The following is a 17744-nucleotide window of genomic DNA, read 5'->3' as shown; positions in this document are numbered from 1 at the left end:
GTACCCATAGATGTTTGTGTATAACATACGTCCATTATTCAACACTTACAACCTGATTATGGTTTGTTTATCTGGGAAATGTAAACTGATGAATTTAGGAAGCTTTTAAAGCTGGATTAACTGAGATGGAGAAGAAGAAGAGGCAGATAGATGAAGTGCTTGGATTGAGTGAGCTCAGCTTTGGGACGTCTCACAAGGTACTGGAGCTAAAACTCAAACTACACCTAAAAACTTCGGCTGCTCTCTTTAAAGCAACGTTGTGGTTTCAGGTTGAAGACTTCAGGCTGCTAGCGGCACAGAACCTGCAGCTGGCCATCTACCGCAGCAGGACACAGCCTGACCCAAAGGTACGACATGTTTTAGACAAAGCTGTCAGTTGTACAGGAGTTCAGTGCAGCTGACGTTGGCATTAATAACTTACAGAATCTTTGCTGAAGCTGAGTTTTGCAGCACAATATTTTCTTCCTAACAGGCGAAAGATGAAAATCCTCAGAACATGGTGGAGCAGTTTAACTCTGAATGTTACTGGCTCGGCTGTTTGATGGCTTTAAACAGTCCTCCTCTTCACCCTGACTGGGACAATCACGTTCTGGGGATGGACGCTTGGGACGTTTTCCCATGAAAACTGCAGCTGTTTCTGATAGGTTTGTAGCTTGAACCTATTCGCTGGAACGTTGAGGACAATATAACTACACAGTGAGCAAGACACGAAGTAGGCAACGTTCTCTGGTTTACTCATGCATGAGGGAGACCTGCCTGGAGCCAAGTGTCGTTCCACCACTTGACCTCCGTCAGACTCTCAGCCATGTTCCCCATAGCACTCCTTTTATTGTGGTTACATGAATATGCATAGGGTCATTAACATATAAGATAAGATAAGATAAGATAAGATAAGATAAGATAAGATAACCTTTATTAGTCCCACACGTGGGAAATTTGTTTTGTCACAGCAGGAAGTGGACAGTGCAAAAGTTATGAGGCAAAAATTAGAATACAATAAGAATAAATACAGTACACAGCTGTACAGAATAGAATAAAATAAAATACTATATACAGTAGAATAAAATAGAATAAAAATATACAATAAGATAAAAATAGAATACAAATACAAATACTATATACAACTGAGTAAAAATACAACGATGACAGAAAGGACTATTGCACTTAGTATTATTGCATATGTATGGATGTGTGTGCTTGATCAGTTAAAGTCTTTATTATGGAGTCTGACAGCAGTGGGGAGGAAAGACCTGCGAAATCTCTCCGTCCCACACCGTGGGTGCCGCAGTCTCCCACTGAAGGAGCTGCTCAGTGCTGTCACAGTCTGCTGCATGGGGTGGGAGACGTTGTCCAACAGGGATGACAGCTTAGCCGCCGTTCTCCTGTCACTCACCACCTCCACTGGGTCCAGAGGGCATCCTAGAACAGAGCTGGCCCTTCGGATCACCCTGTTCAGTCTCTTCCTGTCCCCAGCAGAGATGCTGCCGCCCCAGCAGACCACACCATAAAAGATAGCAGAAGCCACCACAGAGTCATAGAAGGTCTTCAGGAGTGGGCCCTCCACTCCAAACGACCTGAGTCTCCGCAGCAGGTACAGCCTGCTCTGCCCTTTCCTGTAGAGGGCGTCTGAGTTATGAGTCCAGTCCAGTCTATTGTTCAGATGAACACCAAGGTACCTGTAGCTGTTCACAGCCTCAATGTCCATACCTTGGATGTTCAGTGGTTGCAGTGGAGAATGCTTGTGCCTGCGGAAGTCTACCACCAGTTCCTTGGTTTTACTGGCGTTGATCTGGAGGTAGTTCAGCTGGCACCAGTCCACAAAGTCTTGGGTCAGACCTCTGTACTCCTTGTCGTCCCCATCAGTGATGAGGCCGACTATTGCAGAGTCATCAGAGAACTTCTGCAGGAAGCACTGGGTGGAATTGTGGGAGAAGTCTGCAGTGTAGATGGTGAAGAGGAACGGAGCCAGAACCGTTCCCTGTGGGGCCCCCGTACTGCAGACGACCCTGTCCGACACACAGCCCTGAGTCCTCACATACTGTGGTCGGTCGGTGAGGTAGTCCAGGATCCAGGTAGTGAGGTGATGGTCCACTCCAGAGTTCACCAGCTTGTCCTTTAGAACCGAGGGAAGAATGGTGTTGAAGGCACTGGAGAAATCAAAGAACATGATTCTCACAGTGCTTCCAGCGGTCTCCAGGTGAGCGAGGGAACGATGTAGGAGGTGAATGACGGCATCATCCGCTCCAATGCCAGGCTGGTAGGCAAACTGAAGTTTGTCCAGTGATGAGCTTATTAGGCGCCGAAGCTGAGCCAGGACCAACCGCTCCAGGGTCTTCATCAGGTGGGATGTCAGAGCCACCGGCCTGTAGCTGTTGAGGTCCTTGGGGCGTGAAGTCTTTGGCACTGGTACAACACAGGAGGTTTTCCAGAGCTGTGGGACTCTTCCCAACCTCAGGCTCAGGTTGAAGAGGTGCTCCATCACCCCACACAGTTGGTCCGCGCAGGACCTGACGACCCTCGAGCTGATGCCATCTGGACCCGCTGCCTTCTTGCCATAGCATCTTACATAGGTATACATGTGAACAAAGAATACTGTGTGTGTGTGTGTGTGTGTGTGTGTGTGGGGGGGGGGGGGTCAGAGTGTGACCCCATAAATGACTTCCCTAAACCTGCTGGTCTGGAAGTCCAACAGTTCATCTAAACAAAAGGCACTTAGCCCAAAACAGACATAGCCACGTTTATCCTACCATAAAACAATAAGACAAGGTACGACCTCTTCCCACACTCCCAGGATGTAGGTGTGCATTCTAGTGTGGAATACACACCAAGCCTTTGTAGCCTGCTAAAGATCACACAGCCTATCACTACACAATTGATTATACACCTCTAAGCATATATGGTTAAATATTTCTAAGCATAAATGACAATCAACAATACAAAACCTAACAGTTTCCAACAGCGAATCTTTCTGTTAGAGGCTGTCCAGGATCACATATACTGTCTAACACTAACCCTCAGTCATGTATTATGCCTTATCCTTTAAAACCTGAACCATGAAATAACTGCCAGAAACATTAAATTTTTTTCAAAATAGTGTGTTTGTTGAGCCTTTAGGCAAAATATATAACAATACATCAAATTTTAATCTGCATATACAGTGGGGCAAAAAAGTATTTAGTCAGCCACCGATGTGGATTCATGGATTTTTTTTTCACATTCTGTCTCTCACAGTTGAAGTGTACCTCTGGTGCAAATTACTGACCTCTGTCATCATTTTAAGTGGGGGAACTTGCACAATCGGTGGCTGACTAAATACTTTTTTGCCCCACTGTATATGATTTTTCATTTGTATCACATTTGCTACATTAGCCATATTTTTGCAATTTAGTCATTAAAATGTGTCATGTAATTTATATCATTTTTTGAGGGTAAAAAAAAGTCACACTGATGATGTAGAAATCACACGTGTCAAATACGATACGCGGGGCTTTAAAGGGCTAATTAAAGCGATTGGTTCGTTTTCAGTTTGACACTGATTTCTATCTGGAGTTGTGCATCTTTGTTTTTTGTTAATTATAAAGATGATGCAACACTAGGGATGGGTATCTCCTGCTGCTGCAATTTTGACATAGTAGCTAGTGCAGTTATTTGTTTGTGCAATCTGTGCGTTTGTTTAGTAGTTAATCCTATGTGCCGATGTATATATTGGATGGTTGCATGTGGAAATAAAGAAGCAAATGATACAGAAGTGTATGGTATGCGTTTATTGTTGCGCGTCATCAGGGTCCTCATGTTTAGCCTGCCGCGGCCATTGGTTGGAGTAGCCGCAACATCATCCTCATCATTTCTGCTACACTGGCAGGGCTAGGGGCCAGGACTCTCCTCTTCGGGTTTTTGGGGGATGTTGCTAAATCCGGGTCCGATAACAGGCACCACACCCGCAGTAGATGCGCTCGGTGTGAGGTCTCGCAGCAAGCTATCAAATACGGCGCATTTCTCGGCTTTAAAAAAAAACGCTATGCGTCGCCAGGTGTTTCATCAGATTCGAGGTGTTACCTCCTTTGACAGTATCACAGTATCAGCTTAAAGCACTTGTTGCTGCTGAGTTTGCATATTTTGCTGTGAAGTACAGCCAGACTTTGACCGCTTCACCTTGGGCATTTTTAATCTGTAGCTCTGCTCTAAAAGAACGTACGTACCTGGCCCCGCCTACTATCCTCGGAAACGTAAAATGATTGGCTCGAATCTAAAGTGTATCACAGCTCAGGAAAATAAAACACCGAAATGTGCGCTGCTTTTCGGTCTGGTTACTACCGTTTATGTCAGAACCGGTGCCATCATGGCACCGGACACCGGTACCCATCCCTATGCAACACTCACCAAAAATTTTATTAGTCCTTTATTTATCCAGGTAAAAAATCTCATTGAGATTAAAAATCTCATTTCCAAGAGAGACCTGGCATCATGGCAACAAAAGTCACATACCACATAGGTATATAACATTTAAAACAAATACAATATCCTATACCAACATGTGTAAAATATACAATAACAGATCAAATTAAGATTACATTAAAAACAATCACACTGAGTAAAAGAGCTGTTCTCTCGTTCCTTTAAGACAGACTTAAACTCTCCCAAGGTAACCAAGTCTGATAATGTCAGTTCCTTCTGCAGATTATTCCAGGAAGCAGGGGCAGCGTATTTAAAAGCCTCTTTCCCCCAATTCTGTTCTGATTTTTGGGACAATCAATTGTATGATATTGTGCGAATATCATACAATTGATTGTCCTTTCCAGGATATCCCAGCGACTCTCAGTCTGGTACAGATCTCGACTGCACGGCGTCCGTGTGGGAAAGTGCTGCCCTGTGTTCGCTCTTTCACAGTTTGAGCCTCAGCGTCGTCTTGGAATCGATCCAAAAATCCCAGAAAGCAAAACAACAAAAGCAGTCAGCTGACTTTTTCTTTTGGCACAAAGCGTTGTTGCTTATCCTAGAGCTCCGACCCAAGAGAAAGCTCGATCCACACTGCAGAGTGATGGTGTCGATGGTCCATTTTAAACACAAGAAAAGATGCAGAATTGTGATTTCTGAGATCATGAGCTTTAAAATGCATAGAAACGCGGGAGAGTGAAATGTTTGCATAGCAGAGATCATATCTGGCGTGAACAGTTTTCTTCCGGTGCGTCCAGCTGTTCATCCAGGTGAGCTGCAGGAAACTTCAGCCTGCAAATCATCAACAACTGATCCATCCTGAGATTTACTCAAACCACTGACAGCGAGCAGTTTCAGGGCCACTAAATCAAACTGAAATCTTGTCACTTTAACCAAAGCTTCATGGTATCCATCCATCTTTTGTGAACAATAAATGTATTTGGAGCTTTCTGATGTTTGTGTGTTTAAGTCGTGTAGCTGAATATATGGTTATTTTTCTCTTTAAGCCATTGATCAGCTGTGGAAGCGCTCATTCTTATTTCAGTGATTCATCTATTCTATGCTGCGTATCCTTGTCGGGCTCGTGGGGTTAGGGTTCGCCTATCCTAGCTGCCATAGGGCGAGAGGCAGGTCACGGGGCTAACACATAGAGACAGACAACCATTCACACCTGTGGGCCATTTAGATTCACCCGCTAACCCAGGGGTGGGAAATTCCAGGCCCCGAGGGCCGGTGTCCTGCAGGTTTTAGATCTCACCTTGGGTCAACACACCTGAATCACATGATTAGTTCGTTACAGGCCTCTGGAGAACTGCAGGAGCTAATTTATCCATTTAAATCAGCTGTGTTGGTTCAAGGACACATCTAAAACCTGCAGGGACACCGGCCCTCGAGGCCCGGAGTTGCCCACCCCTGCACTAACCCTAACCCCACTAACTGCATGCCTGTGGACTGTGGGAGGAAGTACGCGGAGAGAACATGAAAACCCGGCCAGGTGGTGGAATCAAACTCACGACCTTCTTGCTAATCACCGTGCACTATGCTGCCATGAATCATTAAATTATTAATGCTCTTTGTTCAGGTTGGAGCGATGAAATAATACTAAAAAACAAAGAAAAGTAAAGTAATATGACAGTAACTCGATTGGATCGTACATTGATGTCACATAAAGAAAAGTAAAAATCAGACTGTGTATACGTTTGCTTTACATCAGTGAATGCAGATAAAGTTCATCAGTGAATGCAGATAGTGTGGGTTTGTTGCAGTACTCCTGAGCGCCTTTAGAAGGCGCTGTTGCTCTGAGCAGTTCTAATGGCTCCAGGGTCTAAACACATTTAGTTTTGATGATATCTGAGCCGCAGAGACAGAAATGGATCAGCAGCAGCAGCACAGCCTCAGACTTTCACTTTACCCATTCAATCATGTATTTTTAAACGCTAAGGTTAGGTTAGGTTAGGCGGTCAGTACTCGTTAATTTAGCTGAATCTAATTCAGTGTAGCTGGGTTTATTCAACTGGTAGTTTTACTCAGTTACTGGTACATGACAATAGATATTTCAGACACAGAAATCAGCATTACATGCTCGGCGTCAGTCAGGATTACATTAACTGCCAAGTTTAACTACTTATAGCAAGGTAGTTGCAAAAACAGCAACTGCCTAATTACAAATGTTAGTAGGTTAGTATTAGCTGCTTCTGACATTCACAAATGATAATGTTACAGTGAGATTAACATTCAGACATTAAGTGTCTCAGCACAGCATTTGCAGGTCATTTCACACATTAGGAATCGAGCATTAGCAAGCTGATAACCTTCAGCTCCACACTTCTCTCATCAGAAAATAAGAGGTGCATATATTTCAAGTTAACATCAGAAGTGAGGATGCTGACATTAAAACATTGACGTTGCCCAGGTACAACTAATCTGAAGCAGCTACTAGCTGAAAATATCCTCCTCCATGAAAATAACTTGTAATATCCAGCATAGTCAGTCACCTTCTCACATAATGTTTTTTCTTTATTTCCATCACCATCAACAATATCAATGAACACATTATGTAGGAATCATGTAGTAAACACAAAAGTGTAAAATAAAATAACTCAAATCATGATTTATATTTTAGCTTCTTTGTAACAGCCCCCTTTACTTTGATCCCTGCTTTGCTCGCTCTTCTTCTCCATCAGCTCCGTGAGGTCGTCTCCTGAAATGGTTTCCAACAGCCTGGACGGAGTTCCCAGAGATGCTGAGCACTTGTTGGTCCTTTAACTTCACTCTGCGCTCCATCTCATCCCAAACCATCTCCACTGGGATCAGGTCAGGTGACTGTGGAGGCCATAGCTAACATAGATAATATTTGAACAAAGAAGCTAATGTTAGCAGCCAGTCATCAGACACAGAGGCTAGAATTCATTTCAAAGCTTTCGATGTACGGTCAACAGTAGCAACCGGTTTCAGATATTTAAAAAGTTTCAGATATTAAAAAGTAGCTCACTTCAGGAGGGAGTCCGCGCCTTGACCACCCGATCACCATCAGCTGATCATTGATCATGATTGAAGTAGCAACAGGAGAGGGAGGGGGGAGAATGAGAGGAGAAGAGGCAGCTGGGCAGCAAAGACACAGAATAACTGCAGCTTTGTGTCTTTGTTTCATTCCAGCTGAAGTCCGGCACGAATCGCTTCCCTTTCACCTACATACGGATGTGTTGTGATTGGTCCAGCCCAGAGTTGATCATGACCAGTTGGCTAATCCACCACCTTTCATTGTTTATACAAAAACAAACAAAGATAAAAATGAAAAATCACCATCGTTGATGATGAACCTCTTAACCTGAACACCTCGTTACCCCGAGGAGCTGCTCAGTGTTCGCTGAAGGAGAAGGTGACCTGTGTGACGCTGGAACAACCTGACTGGATCCTGGTTCGTCCGATTAAAGCTAACAGAGTCCAAACCAGAGGAAAACGTCTCTTTGTTTGTGGTGCTTACACTTGTTGGTGGAATATTCACTGCTGTCCTGTGAGAACCTTTTTCATACTTGAATAAGCAGCCCGTGTGTCTTATCCCTCTAACGAGCTCACACTCTGGTCCTTCCTACGTTTCAGTGCTCTGCAAACCTCACATGGGCTACGTTTTCACCTGGCAGTGAATGTTTGTGTGTTCTTTGTCTCTTTGCGTTTTGTCTCTGTCGTTTTTCTGTTGCAGTCTTCGGGTCATGGTCCGGGTCTGTGGCTGGAACTTTCCATCAGGCTCCCGAGCCTACCTGGTATCCGTCCCTGGGCGGGGCCACGTCCTCCTCCACTTCCTCACAGCTGGAGCTGATGGCAGGCCATCAAGAGAGTGATTTAAGCCTCACGCTGACATTTGTCTCTCCATTTGGGAAATCACTCTGTGTCTCACCTGCCTGCCGTCCTGCAGGAACGTCCGGATCGCAGGTCACACCGCCTTTCCACACCGCTCAGCTCACTCCGGATCACGTCACCCCTCTCCCATCATTTCCTCCTCCTACAATGTGACTCCTTAACTGTCCCGTTCCAGTCTGCATCTCTGCGCCCGTTCCCTGTTTTTAGATCCACGTTCACCGAGCCACGTTACCCAGGCCACAACAAGCTCTATGTTTTGTTGCCTTGTCACGATTTCCAGTTTAACTAATAAATATATTGTAAACCTACCTGCTGAGTCCAGTTTTGTACTGACCTGTCAGTCCTGTGACAAAGTATCTTTATTTTCATTTAAAAGGCTTCATATGGCAAAATTAGTCCTCAGTTTAGATCACAAAATCCTTAACTGGTAACTGCCTGAATTACAACATGAAATAAGTATTTCTTAAAACACTGGAAGCTCCTCCTGTGCCGTCACTAACCACGTCTCCTCTAACAGTAGATCTGTGAGCAGCCGTGATGAACTGCCTATATGTAAGGACGTGTTTCATGAGGCCTGGAGCCTCCTGCAGTCAGTCTCAGCTTTCCTCATTTATGTGTTTAATTTAGTACATTTTACTAAACCAATAAATCTTCCCAGTCTTCCGTTGTTGTTGTGATTTATAGTTTCCTCAGTCCCGGCTAACTTCCTGTGAAGAAGCTTGTTTTTAGCCGACAGACGGCCCAGCCAGGCAGACACGGGAACTCTCACTACGCTCGCTCACATCTGTGACTAAAAATAGAATTACAATAGAAACACATTCAAGATCACAGCTGTGAATAAAGTACCGCAGTGTGAGTCTGTTTCAGCCACAGACGATGAGTCCTGCACACCATCGACCTGCTGAGGCTTTCACACCACTGACAACAGCTGCGTCACTTCAGGCACCTTTAATGTGAAGACGAGTGAGGGCTGCTTCACATCTGAGCTTAACTGTGATTGGTGGAAACACAAACATGTAATCCTCCACAGGAAGATGTTTAACAAGAAACAAGCACGTGTGAAACAGCAGCAACTAAACCAGTTTGTCCTTACAGGGAGGGGCCGCGACTGGTTGGGGTGAGGGGGAGGAAGACGGGAAAAAGACACGCTGTGGAAGAGAGCCGGAGCTTAACAACTAATGATTAAGTACAGAAAGGTGAGTGAAGCAGAAACACCCAGTGCATCATGGGAATCAGCAGCCTACGTCTATTGCAGCATAACTAAGGGAGGATTCAGGGTCACCTGGTCCAGCCCTAACTATATGCTTTAGCAAAAAGGAAAGTTTGAAGCCTAATCTTGAAAGTAGAGATAGTGTCTGTCTCCCGAATCCAAACTGGAAGCTGGTTCCACAGAAGAGGGGCCTGAAAACTGAAGGCTCTGCCTCCCATTCTACTTTTAAATACTCTAGGAACAACAAGTAGGCCTGCAGAGCGAGAGCGAAGTGCTCTAATAGGGTGATATGGTACTACAAGGTCATTAAGATCAGATGGGGCCTGATTATTTAAGACCTTGTATGTGAGGAGCAGGATTTTGAATTCTGGATTTAACAGGAAGCCAAAACAGGAGAAATCTGCTCTCTCTTTCTAGTCCCTGTCAGGACTCTTGCTGCAGCATTTTGGATTAGCTGAAGGCTTTTCAGGGAGTTTTTAGGACTTCCTGATAATAATGAATTACAGTCGTCCAGCCTGGAAGTAATAAATGCATGAACTAGTTTTTCAGCGTCACTCTGAGACAGGATATTTCTAACTTTAGAGATGTTGCACAAATGGAAGAAAGCAGTCTTACATATTTGTTTAATATGTGCGTTGAAGGACATGTCCTGGTCAAAAATGACTCCAAGGTTCCTCACAGTGTTACTGGAGGCCAAGGTAATGCCATCCAGAGTAAGAATCTGCTTAGATACCATATTTCTAAGATTTTCAGGGCCGAGTACAATAACCTCAGTTTTATCTGAATTAAGAAGCAGAAAGTTAGCGGCCATCCAGGTCTTTATGTCTTTAAGACATTCCTGCAGTAGATTCCAGCACTGCTTCCATCTGTCACTGGATGACCTGATTGATAAAAGCAGGAAAAACTCACCAAGATTGAGACTCATGACACTCTTCAGGTGTACAGTTCAGTAAGGCAGATTTTACCTTCAGGAATCAACAAGTCAAAAAGCAAAATGTTGAAAAAAAATGTAAATAATATTTAGGTGCAACCAAATTTTCATGAAAACTGATCCAGACAAACAGAAAGTGTCTATAAAGAGCAACAATACACAACTTACACAATGTGCTGTCACCGAAATCACTTCTTACATTAGTGGACTTAACTGACCTCCAGGTCAAGCTAGGACAATGATGGACGACTGACAGCTGCATTACTAAACTCTGCTACCAAACCATGAAGCAGCAGAAAGGTTCTGATCCACAGGATGAGCCCCAGGAGCTCCGCTGACTCCTGAGATATGAAGCGTGGGTTTGTTGGGGTGTTGTAACAGCCGGCCGGTGGGAGGGGGGCTTTGACTGACAGGAACAGCCTCTGCCTCCTTTTGCTCAGCAGTTCTCAGTGACTCTGGGTCTGCAGATGAACTTGTTCTCTGCGATTCCTTTAAAACACAGAGGTTCAGGTGTGTGTGAACGAGCTGCCGTCACACACTCTTAGCCTGATCCGAATCAGAGGATCGGGGTGGGCAGCCTCACAGGCTGCAGGGTGCATAAATGGCTGCTATGTCCCATCATGCCCCCTGAGTGTTTCAGCAGCCAATGGGGAGCGTCGGTGCTCTGATGATGCAGGTTGTCCCCCTGGTATAAAACCCTAAAGCACCATCTGGGCCCTCCTGAGCAGTTTGAGCATTCCCAACCTCGCCTCGGGTGGAGGGATTGCGAGGAGGGAAAGCAAAACTACACGGCCTCTATTCTGTGTAGTTTTGTTTTTTTTCGGGGGATATTTCGAGGCTCGACCGTTCTCATCTTGGATTTTTCTGGAAAAACCTTCCTGGATAAGGAGACCGTTGCTCGTTGCTCTGACGGGCTCCGTCCCATCATTTCAGGCACTCTTGTGATACAAGTGAGTACTCGCCGGTCCCCTAATGATGCTGACTCGTGGGGTTTACGGCGATTGGGGGGTCAGGGCTCGGGGTTTGGGTGAACTGTGTTTGGGTTTTGTGTTGGTTTGATGTTTTTCGGGTGCAGATTGCAGGTTGGCCCTATTCAGCGGGCTGTGCACTGACCCCAGGAAGGCCAAGAATAGCTGCTGATAGCATGAGAGTGGACTGTCAGCTGGGCGGCTGATGGCTTTTTAAGGGAATCAGCAGCAGGGCTATCACTTCACCCCCAGCTATGCGCCACATGCTGTCTGTCAATCAAGCTGCTCGAGGTTGGGGAGGGGGTGGTGGATATTTTTGGCCACTGCCTTATCTGTCGCTCAGCTCGATCTGTAAATATGGGCTGAGTTTATCAGGTCTGATCCTGTTTGGCTTATGATGAAGCGAAGTGTTCGTATTGATTGTTGATAAGGCTGCGATCAGCTGATCAGGTGCTGAAAGTTCACAGAGAAGGTGAGAGACTCACAACTCTGCCTGAAATCAGCTGACAGCGCTGAAAAAGAGCAGCAGCTGTCCCAGCGAGGCGTTCAGTGTCACAGTCAGAGAGCAGGAACAAATCAATCACCAGTAACTGATTATTGATCACCAGCTCCTTAAAGAGGTGTGAGAGTGGTTCAGCCTGTTTCCACAGACTTCAGATTCACAGCACTGGAGGATTTTTAGTCTTACTTTAAGGAGCTTCACACTGGTCCTCAGACTCCAGCTGTACGTTTTTACAGGGTTTCTGTGATTGAGCGTCCAAAGTCAATAAATGCGACGTCACACTCGAGATGTTAACCATGTGACAGTAAAGGTTTTTAAATAACTGTCTGACAGCAGAAACAGCTGCACGCTAGACTGCAGCCAGCGTTAAACCAGGATTACTGCAGCTGCATCGTGGACACAAAAGGAACGACGTTTAAACGGCTTCATGTTTGTTCGTGTCTTTGATCTGATCGTCACATTTACATGAAGTGTCATTAAGCTGCTTTTACAGGTGAAAGATTTCATTTATTCCTGTCATTATAAGGTTTCAATGGGAGTTGTCTTTGAATCAAAGCTTTGACTGTTTGATTCTCAGATAAGTATGGAAGCCTGTTTGTGCCAAAAAAGTATAAAAATGACTTTATGTTACCCGAGCTTTAGTCTCATAATATCAATAAACTGACTAATTTCATCACACTTATAATTATAACCAACACGTTATGTGGTTCCATTTTATGATGAGAAAATTGAGGTTTTAAATTTTAAATTCATAAAATTGTAACAAAATAAAAAAACAAAACAAAAGATGTTTTTAATTAATTACGGCAGAAAAAGCTTTTGAAAGCACAACATCTTTGTTTCTGTTTTTTACAAAAACCACAGCGAATAATCAACAATCAGAACCATTTAATTTAACGCTTCAATAATATGTAACGTGGTTATTTGTCAGCAACATGAAACCAGAGTGCAGAGAGAAAGAAACTTGAAATAAGAACATGAGTGGAGACAAACGTGGAAAACCCACAGTGACTCGTCTGAAAAGATTTCACAGCAAAATCAAAGATTTGTGTTAATCAACATTTCAGTCCAAATTCTGCCACGAAGAGATTTTAGAACAAAATCAACATAAACACAGAATCATGTCTAAATAACAATGTGGTGGATAAAAACACTCCACAGCACATTTCACCTGTAAGAGTTTGTGTCACATGAAGTGGAAACAACAACGAGCTCCATTTATTTAAAGATCACGAACCTGTGAGAAGATCCACTGCATCACTGCACTGACTAATAACATGCGTCGTTGTTATTATTATTATTATTATTATTATTATGGTTTTTAGTCTGCAGTAAAATCAGGAACCAAAGAGTTAAAACAGCAGACTCAGCTTTAGATCTGATCTGATGATTGATGGTTATAATTACTTGGAAACAGCTAATTAAATGTTGAAGATGATGGATGAGTTTACAGTATGAAGCACCTTCAGCTGAATGCTGTTGTGATTGGTGCTGTATAAATAAAGTTGAATTGAATTTGTTTATATCAATGAAGACAAACTGGTCCACGTCCACACTGAGGTCACAGCAGAGTGGACATGATCAGTGTTTGGTCAGTGGACCTTTAACAGTTCACACCAGAACACATTTGAGTTTTTCATCAGACTTTGTATTTTCAGGGAAACTTTTATTTCTATTTAAAATCAGTTTGTTTTTTTCCAGCATGCTAATCAGAGTCATGTTGTTCATCTCTGTGTCAGCGGCAGCATAAATGTTCTTTGTAAAAGTGCAAACCTGCAGCTGCTGCCGCCCGTCAGACATTTATAGCCGCCGTCCGTCTCACCTGTCTCACAGCTCTGAAACTCAAACCTCTGAGTGAAGCTGCAGAGACACTCAGCACATTTCCATCCAGCTGCTTTTAACTACATGTAAATGTGTCCCTCAACACAAACTCGAGTAGAGTTAATCACTTCATCAATTAGTCAAATGCATCCTGTGTTCCTACCAACCCAGGCAAGCACGACATGCAGGTGCAACTCTGAATGCAGAGCTCAGAGTTTGGGTCACCTCAGTGTAAAAACTGGATTTCTTCTTCTGCTCTGTTATTTACAGCAGCTTAGGATAAACTATACTATAGTTTATCCTAAGCTGTTTATCAGCACGGGGACTCCCAGTTTGTGCAGTGTTTAGATCATAATAGTCAGTTAATGCTGCCGCTGATGAGCCTTTGAAACCCTTTGTCAGCGTCTCTGATCGTTTGAACACTGCTGTGAGCGCGCAGCTTGTTCATCGGCGTGCTCACGCAGACGGTACTTAGTTATCATTAAACCAGTTTCACTGTTAAGAGGAAGCAGCTCTGCCTGACTGTTACATCATCCTGCTGAAGGACTGATGAGGCGTCCTCACAGGAGTCACTTCAGCCACATGATTGGTCAGTGACTCTTTCACACAGTGGTTATCTAACACGTCTCCACCCAGAGCGTGCTGCATGAGTCGCAGTAGCTGCTGCGTCGGTGACCGTCTCGATGGGCTTTCACAGGTTCTCGTTTCCTTTGTGGTTCTAACGCGACAGAGCTTTCTCGCCCTGTGACACAGACGGGCTCTGTGGACCGATGGACGGAGCTGAAAGTGTACGAATGTTCTTCAACCTTTGCAAACAACGACTAACATCAGAAAAGTGTTTCTGTTATATGTTGGTTACATCTATAAACACAGGATCTACAGCACCATCCCAGCGGGGGATCAGCTACACCTTAGCATCGTCACAAAGCTATGACATCACAACAACACGGCCAATCAAAGGACTGAGAGAACAGAGAATATAACAGCCAACATACCCAAGTGCACGTCACAACCATTTACTCACCTGTGGACTGTCCAGTGTGAAGACTAAAGAAATCTAAAGGTTCAAACGAACAATCTGGATATGCACATGTAGGATATCAGAGACATTTGTACATTATCAGGAAAGAAATGTATCACACAGCAAGAAAAGCAGCAGAAAAACACGTGTTTGTGATTTAAAGCAGAGAATGGAAGCTGATTGGTTCACAGAAGGCAGGCAGCGTGATGATGTCAGCATCAGCGTGGGAAACAGGAAGTGATATAAAGAATAGGATGAGCGATCAGCACTAGAAGAAAGAAATGACTGAATGAATCATTTATTTTATCTCAATGAAAGTAAAATTTGACAAAACGAGTATTTAACATAAAACTTGTTTTATTAGTTTTAAATTTGATCACAGAAGATAAAGTTAAAATACGGATTCGAATAAACTAGTAAACACAGGTTGCAACAAATAACACAGCAGCTAAACTGAAACTGAATCATTGAAGTTTTCTGGAGAAACAACATTATGAGAAGAAGCATCCACAATGCTCCACCTCCGTCTGCAGCTTCGCCTCCATCTGCTGCTCCACCACCTCGGCCTCCAGCCTGAGGCCGTCCGATTGGCTGTTCTGCTCTCACGTCTCTCTGTATTTGCTCAGATTAGGTTCCACTCTGGTTCCTCCGCTGCTCTGCACGCCCAGCTACACCCAGCTACACCCACAGTTCTCCACACCTTTTGACCCAGTCTGCATCCTCAGCCTGGCAGCACTTATTCATCTTTCATCTCACTGCATTGATCTCATGCAGCCATAAAATCTACATATTTGTAAAAACATGTTGTAATCTCGTTTTTGTCCTGCAATGACTGAAACAATAAAGTGAAAATCTGATGATTTTTTCATTCGTATTAAAAAGGCTGCAGGTTTGTTTGTATCTGCAGCTGTTAGTGGCTGCTCTACTCCTGCACTGGTTTAGTGGCAGCAGGTGGAGAATTAGCTCCACCTGCTGCTGATCTGTCAGTTTCTCTGCCAATGAAACCAAAGCCTGCTGCTGTTTTCTTTATTCTGGGCTGATCACCTCGTTTGTGTTCCAGGGTGCCGATCATCATGTCAACTCAAGCGCCGACGTTCACGCAGCCGCTACAGAGCGTCGTGGCACTGGAGGGTAGTGCCGCCACGTTCGAGGCTCAAGTTAGTGGTAAGAGAAACGTGTGATGGTGACGTTCTGCAGAGGACGATGTTTGACACTGTTGTATTTACACTGGAGATACAAAGAATGAGCAGATGTTTGACTTCATTAGTTAGAAAGGAGAGAAATAATGTTAAAGTTCATATAAAAAATATTAGACATTGAAGCCATGCAGCTGGTACAGAGGTTCACTGCAGACTGTGCAACATTCATATCTGGACTCTTTGTATTTATAGAGAGAAATGATGGACTTTTGAGGGGTAAATGTTCTCGTCACCTTTCTTTCTTTTCTCGTGGCGAGCGAGGCTTTTACAGGCTGCTGCTGCTTTCAGGGACATTCTGACATTTGGAAGGTTGGAGTCAATGCCTGTGATAAAAATAAAGCTGACAGAATTTCAGCAGATGCCTTTCCCTTTCAGGAACTCAGGGGAAGCATGTGCCAACATTTACACAGACAGCTCCTGATTGGCTCTTCAGCCTTTCTCCCTCAGTTTTCTGTTTTAAGTCCAAACAGCCCAAACCACAGGGAGCTGAGATGGTTGCTGCATTGCTGCTTGCTATTGGTGGCAGTGTTTGAGGGGAGAACAGTCTGCTTCTTGTTGCTTTGACCCAATGATTGCTTGACTTAAAAGGAGAAATGTCATTTGTTCTAAGTTTAACCAGTGAGTATAAGAGCAGCCGTCCTTTATTCTCCTGACAGACTGGTGCAATCAGTCACACAGGGACGGCTCTGCAGGTCGAGCTAGGTAACGATGAAGCCACATGAAGGAAACATATGAAGCTTCTGAAGTTTAGTCTTGATTCTTTCATGATTAACCAGGTAAAACAAACCTGATAGTGACGTTTTTCTGCTCTGACTTCATCTCACTGACGGTCTCATGATTCAAAAGAATTACTCTTTGTTGTATTGATCTTAGTTCTTATTTCCTTTAAAGCTCTCGTATATTTTAAACAGTAATTGTATTTTTGAATCCATCCACCCAGTTTTAAAATGTTTAATTTCTACTTTAGCTAAATAAATGTCACATTTTCAGTTTCTATATTTTTAAACAATTTGAAAACCTCATGTGAACAACGTTAATCTTAAAGATGATTTTTTTTAAATTTCAAATAAAAAGTTGAACATGAAAATTTGCTAAACTCTTAATAAAGTTTCTCCCACTAGTTCGTCGTTTGCTTTTCCTTTCACATTTTTGTTTTATGCATTAAAATCTCACTGTTTTACTGAAAGCACTGACTTTGTGGCTCAGGTCTTAGTCCCGGATCCTTTGGTGCATGTTGGTTTGTGGGTTCTCCGACAGAGTCTCATGCATCTCTTTGCAGGTTCTCCAGTTCCTGAGGTGAGCTGGTTCCGTGATGGCCAGGTACTTTCTGCTGCCGCTCTGCCCGGCGTTCAGATCTCGTTCAGCGATGGCCGCGCTGTTCTGAGGATTCCTGCTGTGACCGCCGCGCACAGCGGACGATTTTCTGTCAGAGCCACCAACGGTGCTGGACAAGCCACAAGCACAGCCGAACTCTTAGTTACAGGTGAGCTCACAGGAGGACTTCAAGTGGTAAACTAAAGCACTTCTGCTCCATGAACATTTCCCATACATTTCTTTTCAAAAAAGCTGCTACGAACAGCAAATTTTAATGTTAAAATTTTGATATTTATAGATTGTAAAGAAGGTTTGTTTGTGTATATGTTATCATTTAGCTGCCATCCAGAGTTCTCAAAGGATAAACAGCAGTGGATAACGGTCGGCAGACGTTGCAACATCATGAGCTGATTTTTAACACCCGTCTGAATCAAACTGAAAACAAACTGTTATTAAAAATTCAGTTTTCTAAAAAGTCATAAACTG

The 17744-nt window shown here is 43.8% G+C and overlaps 1 protein-coding gene across 1 annotated transcript in view; it reads left to right on the top strand.

Moving 5' to 3' along the window:
- The first annotated feature begins 11150 nt into the window (after window positions 1–11150).
- Window positions 11151–17744, top strand: part of LOC113007498 (titin-like) — a 175495-nt gene continuing 168901 nt past the window's right edge. Inside the window, exons 1-3 of the mRNA XM_080290769.1 lie at window positions 11151–11383; window positions 15806–15909; window positions 17224–17427. Coding sequence (XP_080146895.1) covers window positions 15819–15909; window positions 17224–17427 — 295 coding nt within the window. The 5' untranslated portion in view covers window positions 11151–11383; window positions 15806–15818. The remainder of the gene's footprint in view (window positions 11384–15805; window positions 15910–17223; window positions 17428–17744) is intronic.

This window comes from Astatotilapia calliptera, chromosome 16 (genome assembly GCF_964374335.1).
Source record: "Astatotilapia calliptera chromosome 16, fAstCal68.1, whole genome shotgun sequence".
In the NCBI taxonomy this organism is placed as follows: domain Eukaryota; kingdom Metazoa; phylum Chordata; class Actinopteri; order Cichliformes; family Cichlidae; genus Astatotilapia; species Astatotilapia calliptera.
The sequence above is the reverse complement of the archived record's forward strand: the minus strand, read 5'-3'. Positions and strand labels throughout refer to the sequence as shown.